At 46.7% G+C, this 20130-nt stretch overlaps 1 protein-coding gene across 1 annotated transcript in view; it reads left to right on the top strand.

Annotated features, from left to right (window-relative positions):
- Positions 1–20130, top strand: part of LRRK2 (leucine rich repeat kinase 2) — a 253679-nt gene that overhangs the window by 134670 nt on the left and 98879 nt on the right. Inside the window, 3 exon segments of the mRNA XM_033958543.1 lie at positions 13995–14176; positions 14302–14531; positions 19871–19998. Of these exon segments, the coding sequence (XP_033814434.1) occupies positions 13995–14176; positions 14302–14531; positions 19871–19998 (540 nt within the window).

The raw sequence follows: 20130 nt of genomic DNA, 5'->3' as shown, positions 1-20130 counted from the left end.
ACCGAAGCTAGCCCATCTTCTCCAAACAAGTAAATGGCAGCCATGAAGAAGTTCTTTCCTCTTTCTCTTGTTCTTTCCTCTTTATGTTCTCTTTTCTTGATTTTATTGTAGTTCAGCCCGCTCCCTCTTGTTTACTTGTATGTCTGTCTTTGTCCATGTATTCTGTTTATGTTTTAAAAATTTTGTATACCCCAATTTTATATTGTATATCGCCTAGAATCCATGATAGGGCATTAATCAAATTCTTATTAAACTTGAAACTAGATGGAGACGGAGAAATCAAAGGAAACCTGTGTGCTTTACTCTATAAGAGCACTGTCTCCAGAAGGATAGTCACAGACACACCATGCAGATTGTGGACTGCTTTCTGTGATAGCTCTAGTTCTAGTTTGAGAACTGGGTTTCTGTTGAATGCAGGGTGGTAACCATCCCAAAGGTATTTGAAGATTTTTGAGCTGCAGCAGGTTGTAACTCAGAGGACTCTTTCCATCCCCCTCCCCTTTCTATCTGCTATGACGGGAATGTCTGGCAAAAAGAGAAAATCTCCAAGAAAACTTCCTCTAACTTCTCCTTTTCCCTGGTAGGTTTTTCTGAGGTTGAGATATGATTGAAGATTGCTCTTTACACTAATCTGCAACTAAGTCAAGAGTGGAGAGGCTGACTCAGACCATGTTTCTGAGAATTTCTGAGAGGTCATGGGCTCTCCAGTTCTTTTCCTTCCAGATGTTTTGTTTACTCAGCACTCAAGAGCTTTGAATTTCCCACAGGTTAATTTTTGTAGTAAATGTGTAGTAAGTACAAAACTTACTGCTGTTAAGTTAAAGTGCCCTTAGCCCTGCTCTTTTTTGATACATATTTCTATGTATATTTTTGTGTGTATGTGTGTGTGTGTGTGTGTGTATATATATATAGATATAGATATAGATAGATATGGATAGATAGATAGATATATGTTCCTATGAGCGTCGGGAGCAGCGCGGAGCATTCAGCGTGGCTCCTGCGCTAATAACCGTTATCACTGTTTAGTGAAAGGGGGGTAGATGTGCTTACTTATGTCAGTTCAACAGCTGACTTAAGTGGGTGTGTCTAAGTGCACCATTCAGTGCTCACAACTGATAGTTCAAGTTGGCATTCAACATTTGGTGACATGCTCACGACATGCCAATGCTCCGACCATGTGTAAACCCCCTGTTCTGTATCACTTGATAGACCGGTATAGTTCCTTATGGATGGGTTATATACCTCACTGCTACCAGCAGGTGGAGACTGAGAACAAACTTGTATATCAGTATAGCATCCCCTGTACTAGTCCAGTCTTCTTCAGTCTCCGGTAGCAGAGTGGTAGGCTAATTTCGGCTCCCCTCTTAGCCCTGTTGGATTTTTGTGTTTGGACTCCTGGTTCCCCTTTTGTGCTAGATAGAGCTTGGGCAGGTCCTGTTTGGGGATCCGTCCGACCTCAGGGGTTAAACTCGGCGGGTCTCATGATGGGTCCCTACCCCCACCTTCCTCCACCTCCCCATATTTTCTAGGAGCCTCAGCCAGCGGCCTGGCCTCCTGGTTGGTCAGCCCTCCAACTTGAGAGCTGTGGAGTCTGTTCTGTACAAAAAACCCCAAAACCCCAAAATCCTGAGGTGTGCTGGTCTAAAGGGCTAATTTCCCTTTAGAACTGCCTTTTTCTCTGTTTTTCTCAACTAACCAGCACTTTTCTTACAGCTAGGGCACTTTTCCGGCACAATGAGCACTTTTAAAGGGAAAAAATGCTCATTGTGCCCCACACGTGAGGTACTGTGCAAGCATTGTGCAGGCCGGAGCAGTGGGGAGGCCTCGTCAGCAGCGGATGCCGGCAGCTAGGGTACCCCGCCGAATGTACCTCATGAGTCGGATTCGGATCACAGGGAAGCCCGTGCTTCTCCTGATGCCCACGCGGAGGGTTCCCCAACCTCTGATAGTCAGGGAGTAAAGGATTCCTTTGCCGCCGGACCGATTGTGGGATTCCCTTTTCGCGTTGGTCAGTTCCTCGTCCTCAGCGTTGGGAAAGTCCCAGGCTTTTCAGACACGGCAGGCCGCAGAAGCTCCAATTTTGGCGGGAACCTTCTCCTTTATCCCAGAAACCTCATGTGACCTTCCCCTGTTCTGGAATGCCAGGGGCAAGGTATGGCAGGGTCCCCTGTTGTGGCAGGGAGTTCCTTGGGGCCGCTAGGGGTTTTTCCCCCTGACTTTTTAATGGCACTTTGTAAGGCTTATGTGCTGGCGACAGGAAGTTCCATGTCCTCTCGGGGGAGGGGGTGTTTCCTTCAACGTCTTCCCCGGTGCAGCCCCACACAGCAGCGGTTTTTCCCCCCTCTACGCTTCTATTGTCAATACCCTAGGGTCTCTTGAGGTGAGGGTTTTTTTCCCAGAGGAGCAGGATGTGATTGAGGAGGACCTGGACCCTTGGGGAGAATTCCAGGATCCTCTTGAGGGGTCAGATTCCGCCAGTGAGGGGTTCGAGCACCCCCCAGCTGGCGAAAATGTGTCTTTGGTGCACATTTTTCAGTGGGAAGAGCTTCAGGAGTTAATTATGCAGGTCTCCTCGATTTTGCACTTTGAGGACTCCATGTCAGAGCCCCCGTGTACGGTGGACCCCTTGCTTAAAGGGATTTGCTCTGCTTCCCGTTCTTTTCCTATGCATCAAGATATTCGGGATGTTATACTCGCTCAGTGGCAGGTGCCGGAAGTCCCTTTTCGGTTTGCGTGCTCCGTGGCCCGCCTGTATCCCATTCCTGATGGGGATAGGGACACTTTGAAGTCACCTGTGGTAGACGCGGTGGTCTCGGCCATTTCTAAGAGGCATAACGTGCCTGTTGGGGGCGGTGCGGCCTTGAAGGACCCGGAGGAACGTAAGTTGGAGTCCCTTTTAAACAGACTTTTGATGTGATGGCTTTGTCAGTCCAGCCGGCGATGTGTTGTGGGCTAGTGGCTCGGGCATGTTTTCATTTGGCCCAGCAGGTTCTTGACAGTAAAGAGGTGAATTGGAACTTTCTGAAGCAAGAAGTTGCCAGAATTGAATTGGGTACTTCTTTTTTCTCGGATGCCATGTATGACCTCTTGCGAGCTTCTGCCAAGTCTTTGGCTCTTGGGAGTGGCAGCACGCCGTACCTTGTGGCTTCATGCTTGGTCGGCAGATGCGGCATCCAAGCTTAAGTTGAGAAAGTTCCCTTTTTTAAAGGGTCTTTCTTGTTTGGTGAGGACCTAGACAGGTTGGTTCAAACTCTCACTGATTCCAGAGTGCCTCGTTTGCCTGAGGATAGTCCTCAGCCATTCTCTTGTGGTGGTGCTGCTCATGGGCGTGGGTGTGATTTCTGCCGCTTCTGCTCTGGTAGTGGAGCTGCGTCCGTTCCATCTTCTGGGCTCTCTAGATGCAGGTTTTTCCAGCACATGCAGTCCTTTCGTGGGGCCCGCTGGGGTGCAGGTAGCACCCCCTCTGGGTCCCCTGCTGCCTGTCCTGCCCAATGATTCCTTGCTGGCACCCGTCTTGGTTCCGGTGGGCTCCCGGATGTGGGATTTTTATCCAAAGTGGGTGGACATCACATTTAATCAGTGGGTTCTGGAAGTGATCCGGGACGGCTATGCTCTGGAGTTCGCCCGTTTTTGCCAGACCGTTTTCTCGCTTCTCCCTCGCAGGTGGCGTGGAAGCAGCAGGCCTTTTGCCAGACCCTTCAGCGCTTGTTGGATCTCCATGCGGTGGTTCCAGTTTTCCCGCAGGAGTGGGGCACAGGTTGGTACTCAATTTACTTTGTGTTGCCAAAGAAAGAAGGGACCTTTCAACCCATCCTGGATTTGAAGGGGGTCAACAGGGCCCTCCACATGCCTTCATTCCGCATGGAAACTCTACTGTCGGTGATTCTGGCGATTCAGCTGGGGGAGTTTCTGACCTCTTTAGATCTGACCGAGGCCTACTTGCACATTCCTATTTGGGCCTCCCATCATCGCTTCCTGCGCTTTGCAATCTTGGGGCAACATTATCAGTTCTGTGCTTTTCCCTTTGGTCTGGCCACGGCTCTGCGGACATTCACCAAGGTGATGGTGGTCATTGTGTTGGCGATGCGAAAAGAGGGCCTTATCCCATGACAAGCAGGCAGCATATTCTCACATATGGGTGACATCATCCATGGAGCCTCGATGCGGACAGCCTCGCAAGCAAACTTGCTTTGAAGAACTTTAGAAAGTTTGCGACTGCTGCATCGCGCATGCGCAAGTGCCTTCCCACCCGACATAGGGCGCACGTCTCCTCAGTTCTAAGTTTTCTGTGGAGCTGAGAAGCCCTCGTTTCGACGCTGTGTACTAGAGTTAGTTCTACTTGTGCCTTCTCTCACCGCGGCTCGTGTATTTTCCTTACAGGGTCACTGTGTTTATTTGCGCATTTCATTTTTTAAAAAAATAAGTTTTGTTTGTTTTTTTTCTTCGTGTCATGGCGGGACCTACTCTGCGACCTCAGCCTGCGGGCTTCAATTTAGCTGCAGCTGTGTTTTATTCTATGTCCCGGCTGATCACAGGATTTAAGAAGTGTAGCCGGTGCCAGTGGGCCAGCTCCCTCACTGACCTACACAAGTGGTGTGTACAGTATTTAGGACCCGCTGTGCTACACTTCAAACTCGAGCCCTTAAAGGTCATCGAGTTCAGGTAGAAAAAATATTTGGAAGCATGGATTGGCCTTTACCTAAGGCCCTGCCCCTGATTCCAGCCCTGACGTCGACTCCAGCGATGTCTTCCATGGGGCAAAATCCCTTAACCTTGACCTCAACTTTGATCAAACCTTCCTCGTTTGGAAAGTCTTCGTCTTCGGGGAAATCAGCTAAATCTCCTGAGGTGCCGTTATCCTCACTGTCTCCCCCAGGTAAGAGAGCTTAGCCAACCATTCCAGACATGCCACCCTTAGAACCAGTGAGTCCGAGGCTAGCCAGGAAACGTGTCTCCAAATTGAGGCACCATTCTTCCTCGAGATCATCCTTCTCGGAGACTGTAGCCCCACCAAATGTACCAGATTCAGTGGTCTTGGTGCCGGTTTTGCAGAATATGTTGGCAACTATTCTGCATCAGAGTTTGGTAACATGCTTGCCCAATTCACTCCTGCCTCCTGCAGTCCAGTCTGAACACTCAGCAGTATTATAAGGAGTCGAGTCCTTGGCAGTGCCTCGAGCTCAACCTAGTCACTCTATCCAAGAATCTACACACTCTGTGCAAGGAGTTGAATCCTTACGAGTGCCTCGAGATACCTCTACACAAGGAGCTGAGTCCTTTTCGGTATCTCGTCATCGTTCTCCGACTTCCAGTCCTACCTCCTCACAAAAGGCGTTGCCCTTTTGAGGCACAGGACGAGGACTCCACGACATTCATCTTCGAGGCTGGATCCAACTCAAACACGGGACTGTGATTTGAAACATTGTTCGCTACATTTGATGAGGCATTCATCGAAACCCAGGTCTCGTTTATTGAGGCATCGAGACTCTTCGAGACCACCAACTCCTTTATCAAGGAGATCTGTTGTAGAGCCTCATCATTCTTGTCAGTTAAGTTCTTCTCCTGCGAGGTTCTCTTCACATTCCAGAAGTGGGTCATCTTTACCTATGGATTCAGATCTCAGGTATCAATACTGCTGAGAAGCTTCATTTTCATTCTCTGCGATGCAAGGAACCTCGAGGGGGTCCCAGTCACCTTCTCCTCAACGAGGTCGTACCTCTTCTGATCAGATATCCTTTACCAAGTTTCTCTGCCAAATGAGTAAAGATCTTAACATCACTTTGGAATCTGACTCAAAGTACTCTAAGGAGTATTTGGAAGAACTGGGTATGCCTTATCCTTCTAGGGAGTCTTTAAAATTACCCATGAATAGCATTCTTTCTCAAACCTTCAAAAGAAATCTTGAGACCCCATATTCTGTACCTGCTGTGCCAGCAAAGTTGGAATCTTGAAACAGGATGGTCAATTGTAAGGGATTTGAGAGGTCTCAATTATTCCATCAGTTTCTTTTCATTGAGTCTTCTTTAAAAAGAACCAATCCTGAAAAGGTTTATACTACCGTCCCTCCTGGAAGAGAGGGCAGGACCATGAACAAGTTTGGTCGTTGGCTGTATCAAAATTCAATAATGACAAACTGAATTTTGAACTACAACTTTGTCTTCACATCTTACCAGAAGCATTTGGTCAATGCCATGCCTGATTTTTTTCAAATATCTTCCTCAACATTGACTGCCAGAGTTTCAACAAATGCGTAACACTTTGGGTCAACTTCGCATGCATATGGTTCAAGCTGCATATGATACATTTGAAATGTCATCTAGAGTCACTGTGTTCTTGGTGACCATGCACAACAACAGAAAAATCCAACTGAAGCTGCAGTAAAAAATCACCAAAACGGAAAAACCAACAGAAACTGCAGGCAATGTACAAGATGCAGGCAGAATTTATTGTACCAAATTAAAATGCATTTTTTGAGGCGCTTCACTTCTGGCAGTGACCCTTAGCGAATTGAACACACAGACATTTGTTGTTACCCTTATTCTTTGCGGTATATCTTATACCTTATTTACCATGGACCCCTGACGAAGGTGTACTGTCCGAAACACGGACCGTGTCGGGTCCCTTGGTTGGTAAAAAGGTTTTTATATTACTGCATTTTAATTTGGTACAATAAATTCTGCCTGCATCTTGGTGAACATGCGTCATCTGGCCTGGCTACGCCTCGTGGACATGGACCCAAATCTACAAGATCGCCTAGTTAACATCCCATGCCAGGGCAATGAGTTGTTTGATGACTCTATTGAGGCAGCTAGCTACTAAGCGTTTATCTGAGCATGAGAAGTCATTTGCTTCCATCATCAAGCCAAAGCCTTCCACTGCTAAGGGTTATAGGCCTACTCCATCCTTCCAGAGACATTTTCCTCAGAAGGCATCCCCTTATTCAAGGCCGTGTCTTAAGAAGCAGCAGCAGCAGCAACAACAACGGCAGCAAAAACCTCAGACTCCTGCTGTACCTAAAGCCTCTCAGTCTTTTTGACCATCTAACACAGAGCATAACCTCAATCGTTCTGCCTCTGTCCTCTCCTCTTCCAATTGGGGGTCGTCTCCATCAGTTTTACCATCGATGGGAGCTCATTACATCCGATCTATGGGTCCTCTCAATCATCAAGGTTCATCCAGATTCCACCAGATCTTTCCCCAAGAGAGTATCCTTCCAATCTGTCGCAGACCACCCTTCTTCTTCGAGAAGCTCAAGCTCTGTTTTGTCTCCATGCCATCGAGGAAATTCCCCTGGAACAGCAGAGCAGGGGTTTTTACTCCTAGTTCTGAAGAAGACGGGAAATCTGCGACTTATATTGGATCTCAGAGCTCTCAAATACTTTCTTGTCGGAAAAAAATTTTGGATGCTGTCTCTAGCATCCTTGTATCCCCTTCTGGAGCAGAATGATTGATTATGCTCTCTGGATCTCAAAGAGGCTTACACTCATATTCCCATTCATCCAGCCTCTTGCAAGTTCCTCAGATTTCGGGTAGGAAATCATAATTTTCAGTACAGAGTGCTATCATTCGGCCTGGTATCATCTTCCAGAGTGTTCATCAAGTGCCTTGTAGTAGTAGCAGCAATTCTGCGCAACCATGGTCTTCAGGTTTTCCCGTACCTGGACGATTGGCTTATCAAAGATTCAACATCTCGGGGTAATTGTAGCGAGCCAACGGACTACTTAGTTCCTCCAAAGTTTAGGGTTCGAAATAGACTTTCCAGAATCCCAGCTCCAGCCCTCTCAGACTCTATAGTTCATTGGCGCTGTACTGGACACTGTGCAACTCAGAGCATGCCTTCCTCAACAACGTCAGGATGCTCTCATTCAACTTTGTCAAAAAGTATCATCCCTCACTACACTTTCAGCGAGGCACATGATGGTTCTCCTCGGTCACATGGCTTCTACTATTCACGTGACTCCTTTTGCCAGACTTCACCTCAGAATTCCTCAGTGGACCCTGGCATCTCAGTGGGCACAGGCTTTCGACCCATTCTCTCAGCACATTACAGTGACACCATTGAGACAGTCTCTCCACTGGTGGATGCTTTCTTCCGATCTATCTAGAGGTTTACTGTTTCACATGCCTTATTTATCAGAAGGTCCTCACGACAGATTTCTCGACCTACGCTTGGGGGGCTTATCTCGATGGTCTCCGTACTCAAGGCCATTGGTCCAACACAGATCATCAGGGTCACATAAATCTTTTGGAACTCAGAGCAATCTTCAATGCTCTCAAAGCTTTTCAGCATCTTCTTCACGATCAAGTAGTCCTCATTCGTACAATCAAGTCGCCATGTACTACATCAACAAGCAGGGAGGAACAGGATCTCTCCCTCTCTGCCAGGAAGCTCAAAAGGTTTGAAATTAGGCGATTCTTCACAACACCTTTCTGAAAGCGGTCTGCATTCAAGGAGAGCAAAACTGGCGGACAAATTGAGTCGTCTTCTGCAACTTCACGAATGGACACTCAATTCCTTGCCTCTCCATCACATTATTTCTCAGCGGGAGACTCCTCAGATAGATCTCTTTGCGTCTCCCCACAACAACAAACTGCTTCAGTTCTGGTCCAGTTCTGCTCCTCATCGCCTTGAAGCAGATGCTTTTCTTCTGGAATGGATGAATCAGTTTCTGTATGCTTTTCCTCCATTTCCTCTCATTCTCAATACACTTGTCAATCTCAAACACGAACATGCCACCATGATTCTGATAGCTCCTCGGTGGCCCAGACAACCTTGGCTCTCCCTTCTACTTCAACTCAGCAGCTGGGAGCCACTACTTCTACCAGTTTTTCTGTCTCTGCTTCATCCCAACCTGTAGTCTCTACACCTGACAGCTTGGTACCTCTCAACCTAACTGCCACTCTATAGTTCTCTCAATCTGTCAAGGACATTTTAGAGGCTTCCAGGAAGCTTACGACTAGGCAATGTTACCACCAGAAATGGACTAGATTTTCTGCTTGGTGCACTATTAATCACAAGGAGCCTCAGTCTACCTCCTTGTCTTCAGTTTTGAATTACTTGTTGCATTTATCTCAATCAGGCCTCAAATCCACATCTATTCGAGTTCATCTCAGTGCAATTGCTGCTTTCTATCAGCCTATAGAAAGGAAACCCCTCTTTGCTCATCCTGTAGTTTCCAGATTCATGAAAGGACATTTCAATGTCAAGCCACCTCTCAAACACATCCAGTGGTTTGAGATCTCAATGTTGTTCTTGCTCAATTGATAAAGCCTCCATTTGAACTAATGGCTTCGGCTCATCTGAAATATCTCACTTGGGAAGTGGTCTTTCTCATTGCTCTCACGTCTGCTCGCAGAGTCAGTGAGCTACAAGCTTTAGTAGCGGACCCACCTTTCACAGTATTCCATCATGACAAAGTGGTCCTTTATACTCATCCTAAATTCTTACCTAAAGTGGTTTCAGAATTAATCTTAATCAATCCATTGTACTTCCAGTGTTTTTCCCAAATCCTCATTCTCATCCTGGAGAAACAGCTCTTCATACTCTGGACTGTAAGCGTGCTTTGGCTTTCTACTTGAAAAGGACTAAGCCACAGAGTTCTTCTCCTCAACTTTTTATCTCTTTTGATCCAAACAAGTTGGGACATCCAGTTTCCAAGCGAACCATCTCCAACTGGTTGGCTGCTTGCATCTCTTTCTGCTATGCTCAGGCTGGACTGCATCTACAAGGTTGAATCACAGCCCATAAAGTTAGAGCCATGGCGGCATCTGTAGCTTTCCTTAGATCTACTCCTATTGAGGAAATCTGCAAGGCTGCACTTGGTCCTCGGTTCATACATTCACCTCTCATTATTGTCTGGATTCTTTTTCCAGACGGGATGGCCATTTCGGCCAGGCAGTTTAAAAAATTTATTCTCCTGATTTGCCAACACTCCCACCATCCCATTCTGGTTAGCTTGGAGGTCACCCATATGTGAGAATATGCTGCCTGCTTGTCCTGGGATAAAGCACGGTTACTTACCGTAACAGGTGTTATCTAGGGACAGCAGGCAGATATTCTTATAACCCACCCACCTCCCCTGGTTGGCTTCTTAGCTAGCTATCTGAACTGAGGAGATGCGCACCCTACGTCGGTTGGGAAGGCACTCATGCATGCGTGGTGCAGCAGTTACAAACTTTCTAAAGTTCTTCAAGCAAGTCTGCTTGCGAGGCTGTCCGCATCGAGGCTCTGTGAATGACGTTACCCATATGTGAGAATTTCTGCCTGCTGTCCCTGGATAACGCCTGTTACGGTAAGCAACTGTGCTTTCTTGTTCGTCCCTACTTGGACGACTGGATGATTCGTGCCAAGTCGTTCCAGGAGAGCACTCGGGTCACAGCTCAGGTGGTGGAATTTCTGCAGTCACTGGGCTGGGTTGTCCCCATCTAAGCACCTGCAATATCTAGTGGTCCTATTCGACACCTCCTTGGGGAAGGTCTTCCTTCCGGAGGCCTGGGTAAGCAAATTGCAATCTCAGATTTGCCTGCTTATGGCGTCCTGGTGTCCTTGGGCACAGGATTTTCTCCAAGTCTTGGGGTCGATGGCGGCCTCCCTCGATGTAGTGAAGTAGTCGCGGACCCACATGCACCCTCTTCAGTATGCTCTTCTTTGAAGGTGGTCGCCTCAGAGGCCACTCAGCTCAGAGCACCTGGTCCACGGAGGTAGGCTTCTAGGTCAATCAATGTCTTGGAGACCAGAGCCATTCGTCTGGCATTGATAATATTCCAGTCCTTTCTGATGGGCAAGTCAGTCAGGATTCTGTCAGACAATGCTAAGGCGGTGGCCTATGTCAATCATCAGGAGGGCACCAGGAGCACTTTGGTGGCACAGGAGGTGAATCTGCTCATGGTCTGGGCAGCGTCACTTCTTTCAGGAAATAACAGCATCTCACATCGCCAGAATGGAGAATGTTCAAGCGGACTTCTTCAGTTGTCATGTGCTAGATCCCGGAGAGTGGTTTCTAAGCCAGGTGGCTTTTCAGTTGATAGTGCAGTATTGGGGTCAGCCCCTCTTGGACCTGATGGCCACAAGTGTCAACGCCAAAACACCCCATTTCTTCAGTCATCGCAGAGACAATCAGGCCGAGGGCCTGGATGCTGTGGTTCAACCTTGGCCAACGGAGGGGCTGTTGTATGTATTCCTTCCGTGGCCATAGTTCTTCTCCGCATAATTCGCCATCCGGGCCTCATGGATCTGATGGCTCCGGATTGGCCTCTACGGCCATGGTACGCGGATCTGGTGAGGCATCAGGTGGCAGATCCTCTTCCTCTGCCTCTCTTGGACGACCTTCTGACTCAGGGTCCCATTCCAATGTTCAATCCGGGTCCCTTTTGTCTTACTCTTAAAAAGGGTTGCCTAGGTAAGAAGGGGTATTCAGATAAGGTGATCTCAACTCTCTTGAGGTCCCAGAGGCTTTCCACCTCTCAGGTTTATGTGAGGGTTTGGCATCTATTTGAGGAGTGGTCTCTTTTCACTCTTCCCTGCCTAACATCTTAGAGTTTTTGCAAGATGGCCTGGATTGGGGACTGGCTTGGTCTTCTCTCCAGGTTCAGCTTGCGGCCGTGACAGCCTTTCGGGGGTTAGTGAAAGGTCAGCATTTGATGTGATGTGATGCACTTCTTGCGGGTGGCCAAGTTTATCAGGCCTCCCGTGCGGCCCTCTGTTCCATCTTGGGATCTCAATCTGGTTCTGTCAGTGCTAGTGCGCCCTCCTTTTGAGCCGTTGGGTGACTGCTCTTTGAAGGACCTTACTATCAAAGTGGTCTTGGTGGTCATTACATCAGCTAGACATGTTTCTGAGCTGCAGGCTTTCTCTTGTAGGACTCCCTTCTTTGAGTTTTCTAGGGAGCGGGTTGTCTTGAGGCCAGTTCTTCTTTTCTGCCAAAAGTAGTTTCTCCTTTTCATGTCAATCAATCTGTAGTCCTCCCGGTGTTGGGTAGTTGGGAGGGCTCTTCTGAGCAAAGACAGCTGCGCAAGTTGGATGTCATTCGGGTCCTTCGCTCTTATGTGCAGAGGACCCAGGAGATCAGGAAATCAGATCATCTCTTTGTCCTTCTTGCGGGTCCTCGTCAGGGGATGGCGCTTCTAAGGCTACTATTGCACGCTGGATCAAAAAGACTATTGCTTCCGCTTATCTTCTGAAAAAGAAGCATGTTCCAGAATTTCTCAAGGCTCATTCCACTCGGGGCCAGGCAGCTTCTTGGGCTGAATCTTCTCTAGTGCCTTTTATGGATATTTGCAAAGCTGCAGTTTGGTCTTCTCTGTATTCCTTTGTCAGGCACTACCGTGTGGATGCTCAAGCGTGTCGGGACGTGGTATTCGGTGAACGTGTTCTGGTGTTGTCCCTTAGGGGGCGTCCCACCCTTGATGAGTATTGCTTTGGTACGTCCCATCTGTAAGGAACCATACCAGTCTATCAAGCGATACAGAAGGATAAATTAGATTCTTATCTGCTAATTTCCTTTCTGTTAGCTTGTAGACCGGTATAGTTTCCCACCCTATCTGTATTTGTGCGGTGATTGCGGGGGTTTTTGCTCGCGTTTTTCTGCGGGTTCTAGTATTTTTCTAGGGCTGGGGAGAGGTAAGAACAGTAGCTATGGCTCATCTGGCTTAGCTGGTGAGCTGTGGGGATGTTTTCTATACCAGGTTTTATGTTCTGCATATGTTCCAACAGTGGTTTATAAGTATTTGATGTTTTTCCTCACTCCTGTTTGGAGTGTGTTCTACTGTTTTCAGTTATGAATTTTCCTAGGTTCTGCTTGGCTATTCGGCAGACTGGATTAGTACAGGGGATGCTATACTGATATACAAGTTTGTTCTCAGTCTCCACCTGCTGGTAGCAGTGAGGTATATAACTCATCTGTAAGGAACTATACCGGTCTACAAGATAACAGAAAGGAAATTAGCAGGTAAGAACCTAATTTATCCATAGTTGCACTAAGCAATCAAGGTGCACAGTTTATACAATAATATCTAGCAATTATGTGTGCCAATCTTGGATGCAAGTGTTGCTATTCTATAAACTAGGCACACTATTGGTGCCCTGGCCCCCTGCCTGCCTATCTTTCTCTGTTGCATCATGCCTGACTGACTCTCCGTGTCCCCCTCCCGAGCAAACCAAGATTGATGCTTGCTCCCCAGCATACCCCTCCCCCCAAAGCAGCCCCCTTTCCCTCTCCCCCTCCACTTCCCTGTCTGTCTTTCTTTCTGTCTGTCTCTCTGTCTGTCTCCATGGCCCCCTGCTTGCCTATCTCTCTCTGTTGCAACATGCCTGCCTGTCTCTCCATGGCTCCTTTCTCTCTTACTCCCAAGCAAACCAAAATTGCTGCCTGCCCCCCAGCATACCTCTCCCCCCAAAGCAGCCCTTTTTCCTCTCCCCCTCCACTTCCCTGTCTTTCTTTTTGTCTGTCTCTCTGTCTCTCTCCCTGGCCCCCTGCCTGCCTATCTCTCTCTGTTGCGCCATGCCTGCCTGTCTCTCTGTGGCCCCCTTCTGTCTCCCCCGAGCAAACCAAGATTGCTGCCTGCCCCCCAGCACACCCCTCCCCCCAAAGCAGTCCCCTTTCCCCCTCCACTTCCCTGTGCAGCAGTAGCAACCAGACGCCTCACAGCACTTGCACCCTGTCTGCTTCGTCCAGGCCAAAGGACACCTTCCTGCTGTTGCTCTCGTTGCCGCTCAAACCGCCGCATGTGCTGCAAGCTGCCGGACGCCGCACACATGCTGCACATGACACAAATCGAACATGGCCATGGAGTCACACAACACAGAGTCAGGGATCACGGCGTAAGTGCGCATGCGCGCTTAGGGTTTTATTATAGAGGATACTATTTGAATGTAGTTAAACCATATAGATAGAGCAATACCGTAGACATATAATCTTGGTAAACCAGTCCTGTAATGATTTACCAGTCTGTTATGCTCTGTGTAGAACTTGGATTTTGTTGACTTTTTATTCCAGATTCCACCTGAGATTGGCTTCCTTGAAAACATAACATCCTTAGATGTAAGCTATAATCCTGACTTGAGATCTTTCCCAGATGAAATGGGAAAACTCTCCAAGCTTTGGGACCTTCCTTTGGATGGGCTGCACCTTGATTTGGATTTGAAGCATATAGGATGCAAAGCCAGAGACATAATCAGGTGTGTGTAGGTTTTTTGTTTTTTTTTTAGAACTGGTTTGTAGAAATAGATCTTGAAAATGATTGATCAGTTTTCCACTTATATTTGGGAAGGTATATTTAATAAATTCTGTTGTTTCTTGCCAGGTTTCTTCAGCAGCGTTTGAAAAAGGCTGTGCCATATAATAGGATGAAGCTTATGATTGTAGGGAATACTGGAAGCGGTAAAACCATACTGGTGCAACAACTGATGAAGTGCAAGCCTTCAGAGCTGGGGCCAGAAAAGAGTACTGTAGGGATAGATGTGAAGGACTGGCTAATTCAACCAAAAGGCAAAGTGAAGAGAGAACTACTGCTCAATGTGTGGGACTTTGCAGGTATTCATAGAGTGCTACAGATAAACTGCAATAAATATAAAATTCTAACCTTAAAGCTTTGGATTAATAAATACATTTGACATTCCCCCCTTCAGAGATTTTTCTAGTACTCTTGTTCCTGTAGTACTCAGGCCAGCTCTGATTGTGTTGTCTCTGTTCCTGCATGTGCTGGTTGTATGTCCTAACTGCACATAGTCCCTCTGCTGCCAATTAGGATATTTCATAGTATTTTGCTGACATTGTATTATACCTCTTAAATGAATGTTGTACTGTACTGTCTGTTAAGATGTTTCATTTGTGGTGTTCTGACATTATCATATTTCTAAAATATGGATGTTCTACTGTGTTGTTTTAATAGGTAAATAAGAACATAAGAACATAAGAACATAAGCAGTGCCTCCGCCGGGTCAGACCATAGGTCCATCTAGCCCAGCAGTCCGCTCCCGCGGCGGCCCAAACAGGTCATGACCTGTCTAAATCATCAGAAGGGGCCCCCATGCCACCTTGGTTTCCTGATGAGTCTTATCTTCCCATCGAAGTCCTAGCCCTCCGGTCTTGCACATGCACGACCTGGTTGGGTTTCTATACTTTCTCAGTATCCCACGATCCCTTTATCCCCCAGGAATCTGTCCAGTCTCTGTTTGAATCCCTGTACCGTACTCTGCCCGATCACTTCCTCCGGTAGCGCATTCCAAGTGTCCACGACCCTTTGGGTGAAGAAAAACTTCCTTGCATTTGTTTTGAACCTATCTCCCTTGAGTTTCTCCGAATGCCCCCTCGTACCTGTTGTCCCCTTCAGCCTGAAGAATCTGTCCCTATCCACCCTCTCTATGCCCCTCATGATCTTGAAGGTCTCTATCATATCACCCCTGAGCCTCCTTTTTTCCAGAGAGAAGAGCCCCAGCCTGTCCAACCTCTCGGCGTATGGGCAGTGTTCCAGCCCTCTTACCAGTTTCGTTGCTCTCCTTTGGACTCTCTCAAGTACCGCCATGTCTTTCTTGAGGTATGGCGACCAATATTGAACGCAGTATTCCAGATGAGGACGCACCATCGATCGATACAATGGCATGATGACTTCCCGCGTCCTGGTTGTTATGCCCCTCTTTATGATGCCCAGCATCCTGTTGGCTTTTTTCGAGGCCGCTGCGCACTGTGCAGATGGCTTCAGTGATGCATCCACCAGTACACCCAAGTCTCTCTCAAGACTGCTTTCTCCCAACAATGCCCCCCCCCATTTTGTAGTTGAACAACGGGTTCTTTTTCCCTATATGCATGACCTTACATTTTTTCACGTTAAAGCGCATTTGCCATTTGTTTGCCCAGTCTTCCAGCTTGTCTAGGTCCCTTTGCAGGTCCTCACACTCCTCCCTGGAGCTAACTCTGCCGCACAGTTTAGTATCATCTGCAAATTTTATAACCTCGCACTTTGCCTCCTTTTCCAGGTCATTGATAAATATGTTGAAGAGTAACGGCCCCAGCACCGATCCCTGTGGCACACCGCTCGTGACTCCCCGCCAGTCAGAAAATTGGCCCTTTACTCCGACCCTCTGCAGTCTACCCGACAACCAGTGCTCGATCCATCTGTGCACATCCCCTCCCACCCCGTGGTTCCACAGCTTCCTAAGCAGCCTTTCATGTGGAACCTTGTCGAAAGCCTTTTGGAAATCGAGGTAAATGATGTCGACGGGTTCCCCATTGTCCACCCGACTGCTTATTCCCTCAAAGAAGTACAGAAGGTTCGTTAAGCACGACCTTCCCTTACAGAATCCGTGCTGGCTTTTTCTCAGTAGGCCATTTCTCTCAATGTGCTCGCAAATGCTGTCCTTGATCATAGCTTCCACCATCTTTCCTATAATTGAAGTCAGGCTCACCGGCCTGTAGTTCCCGGGGTCACCCCTCGATCCCTTTTTGAAGATAGGTGTGACATTCGCCAATCTCCAGTCCTCTGGTACTTCTCCAGTTCTTAAGGATAGGTTGCAAACATGCTGGATTGTGTCCGCTATTTCTTGTCTTAGTTCCTTCAGAACCCTTGGGTGGATCCCGTCCGGACACGGTGATTTGCCGCATTTTAACCTGTCTATCTGTTTGAGGACATCCTCCTTACTTACCTCTATGTGCTCCAATTTTTCAGCCTGTTCCCCACTCATGAGCTCCTCTGAGTCCGGTATATTAGATATATCTTCTCTCGTGAAAACCGACGAGAAGAACGTGTTCAACCTCTCAGCTATCTCTTTATCCTCCTTTATCACAGTGGTTTTTAAACCTGTCCTGGGAGACCCCCCAGCCAGTTGAATATGCATGCGGCAGATATGCATGCCTATCACCTCTGCTATGTGCAAATTTGCCTCGTGCATATTCATTACATACATTTAGAAGAAGAGAAGAACTAATACATATATGAATATTCATTAGGGATATCTTGAAAATACAACTGGCTGGGGGTCTCCCAAGACAGGTTTAAGAACCATTACTGTATCATATTACTTATATTGCTGTTATTTGACTATTCCTAAGTTTACCTATTTATATATTATGTTGACATTTGGTCTTTTTACTGTTGCTCTGCTGTTATTAAAATATTAGTTGACTTTTTTAAGCTACATTTGTTGTACACTGACTTGAGTGAATTGCATCCTAACGGTGATAAATAATTTTTGTTAAATAAAGTAAAGGGGATGAGACTTGATATACCGCTTTTTCTGTGTGGTTTACACAATAAAAGCGGTTTACATATTTTTAGACATTAATAATAATAATAATAATAATAGCTTATATACCGCAATACCGTGAAGTTCTATGCGGTTTACAAAGATTAAGCAAAGGTACAAATTGATTGACTTTAAAAGGGGAGGAAGAAAGAGGGTTAATAGGACAGGAAATCCATTTTTGAGGAGAGAGTGATCAATAGAACAAGTTAATCGCTATTGAGGGGAGAGAGAAGAGAGGATCAGTTGTCTAGATACTTTAGGAACAGGTGTGTTTTCAGATGTTTCCTGGGGCAATGAAGTGTTACGTGACTTTTTTTTTTTTTTTTTGAAGAAATTCTGGCAAAAAACATTAAAAAGGGGGACAAATCCTTCTTCAGGTATATTAGTGACAGAAAAAGGAACACAGGCGGGATAGTACGCCTTAGAAGACTGGACGGAAGTTACGTGGAAGCAGATTCCGATAAAGCCGAACTACTGAATGAATACTTCTGCTCAGTCTTCACCTGTGAGGCACCGGGACACGGTCCGCAGTTGAAGGCAACACAAAGCACAGAAGACCCGTTTCAGAATTTTGAGTTCACACCAGGTGAAGTTTACAATGAACTGGCAAGACTCAAGGTAAACAAAGCCATGGGACCAGACAATTTGCACCCAAGAGTGCTCAGAGAATTGAGCGATGTCCTGGCGAAACCGTTGGCTGAGCTATTCAATCTCTTCCTAAGTAAGGAGAAAGTTCCCCTGGACTGGAAATTAGCTAATTTTGTTCCTCTGCATAAAAAGGGTTGCAGGGCAGAGGCAGCGAATTATAGACCGGTGAGTCTCACATCAATAGTGTGCAAACTCATGGAAACACTAATTAAAAGCAAATTGGACACGATCTTGAATGAAGAGAATCTTCGGGATCCCAGTCAGCATGGATTCACCAAGGGTAGGTCCTGCCAATCCAATCTCATCAGCTTCTTTGACTGGGTAACAAGAAAGTTGGACTTGGGAGAGTCTTTGGACGTCGTGTACCTGGACTTCAGTAAAGCTTTTGACAGTGTCCCACACCGCAGGCTGCTAAGCAAGATGGAATCGATGGGGTTAGGAGAGACACTAACTGCATGGGTCAATGATTGGCTGAGTGGCAGACTTCAGAGGGTGATGGTTAATGGTACCCTCTCTAAAACATCGGAGGTGACCAGGTGCCGCAGGGCTCGGTCCTGGGTCCACTTCTTTTCAACATATTCATAGGGGATCTGACTCAAGGGCTTCAAGGTAAAATAACACTATTCGCCGATGACGCCAAACTATGTAATATAGTAAGTGAATGCAGTTTACAGAATTATATGGCGCAGGACCTGCTTACATTGGAAAGTTGGTCTTCAACCTGGCAGCTAGGCTTCAATGCTAAGAAATGTAAGGTCATGCACCTCGGAAGCGGAAATCCATGCAGGACGTACTTCTTGAACGGAGAAACTTTAACTAGGACTTCAGCAGAACGAGATTTAGGAGTAATCATCAGTGCAGACATGAAAACTGCCAATCAAGTGGAGAAGGCTTCATCTAAGGTAAGGCAGATATTGGGTTGTATCAATAGAAGTTTCGTCAGCCGAAAGCCTGAAGTCATAATGCCGTTGTACAGGGCCATGGTGAGACCTCATCTGGAGTACTGTGTGCAATTCTGGAGGCCACATTACAGTAAAGATGTGCGCAGAATTGAATCGGTTCAGCGGACGGCCACCAGGATGATCTTGGGGCTCAAGGGTCTCTCGTACGAAGAGAGACTGAACAAATTGCAGCTCTACACTCTCGAGGAACGTAGGGAGAGGGGAGACATGATCGAAACATTTAAGTACCTCATGGGACGTGTCGAAGTGGAAGATGATATTTTCTTTCTCAAGGGACCCTCAGCCACAAGAGGGCACCCGCTCAAACTCAGGGGCGGAAAATTTCATGGCGACACCAGAAAGTATTTCTTCACAGAGAGAGTGGTTGATCATTGGAACAAGCTTCCAGTGCAGGTGATCGAGGCAGACAGCGTGCCAGACTTTAAGAATAAATGGGATACCTATGTGGAATCCCTACGAGGGTCAAGATAAGAAAATTGGGTCATTAGGGCATAGACAGGGGGTGGGTAAGCAGAGTGGGCAGACTTGATGGGCTGTAGCCCTTTTCTGCCGTCATCTTCAATGTTTCTATGTTTCTATGACTTGCCCAGAGTCACAATGAGCTACAGTGGGAATCAAACTCGCAACCTTAAGGTACAGAGGCAGATGCTCTAACCACTAAGCCACTCCTCAAATAAAATCTGCCCCCCCCCTTGCTTTCCTACCATCTCTCCTATTAATCACTCTCAAAGACTGAACCCTCTAAGCTTGTTTAAGATACACCCATAGAGAGAAATATGATTATAGTCAGTAAACTAATCTTATCAAAAGAGAATTAGCTTCAAGAAGATGTAGATGAAGTGGCAATGCTTTTTATTGAACAGTGAATGTGTGCCACCTGGTGGATGTCAGCTTTGACTGCAACAAAAAGCCAGAGCAGGATGGCATGGCTGTGGATACAACTTCTTGTCCTCTTCCCATGTGTGAGCTGTAAAAGCAGCTTATTTATATTACATTAAAAAAAATACTGTTTCTTACTTAGGACAAGAAGAATTCTATAGCTCACATCCCCACTTCATGACTCAGCGAGCTTTGTATGTGGTTGTGTTTAATCTCAGCAGAGGAGCTGCAGGGGTCGATGCAATTAAGCCATGGCTATTTAACATTAAGGTAATAGACTTTTATCTATTTTAAGATCATTGTTATTGGTTATTCACATCTAGTTAGGACAGAAAATATAACTTTAATTTGACATTGTACTACTTCAATGTGATACTTAATTTAGTCCAGACAAAAATGTGG

The sequence above is a fragment of the Geotrypetes seraphini genome, chromosome 9, assembly GCF_902459505.1.
Source record: "Geotrypetes seraphini chromosome 9, aGeoSer1.1, whole genome shotgun sequence".
Classification (NCBI taxonomy): domain Eukaryota; kingdom Metazoa; phylum Chordata; class Amphibia; order Gymnophiona; family Dermophiidae; genus Geotrypetes; species Geotrypetes seraphini.
Note: the sequence above shows the minus strand (reverse complement) of the source record. Positions and strands in the feature narration are given on the sequence as shown.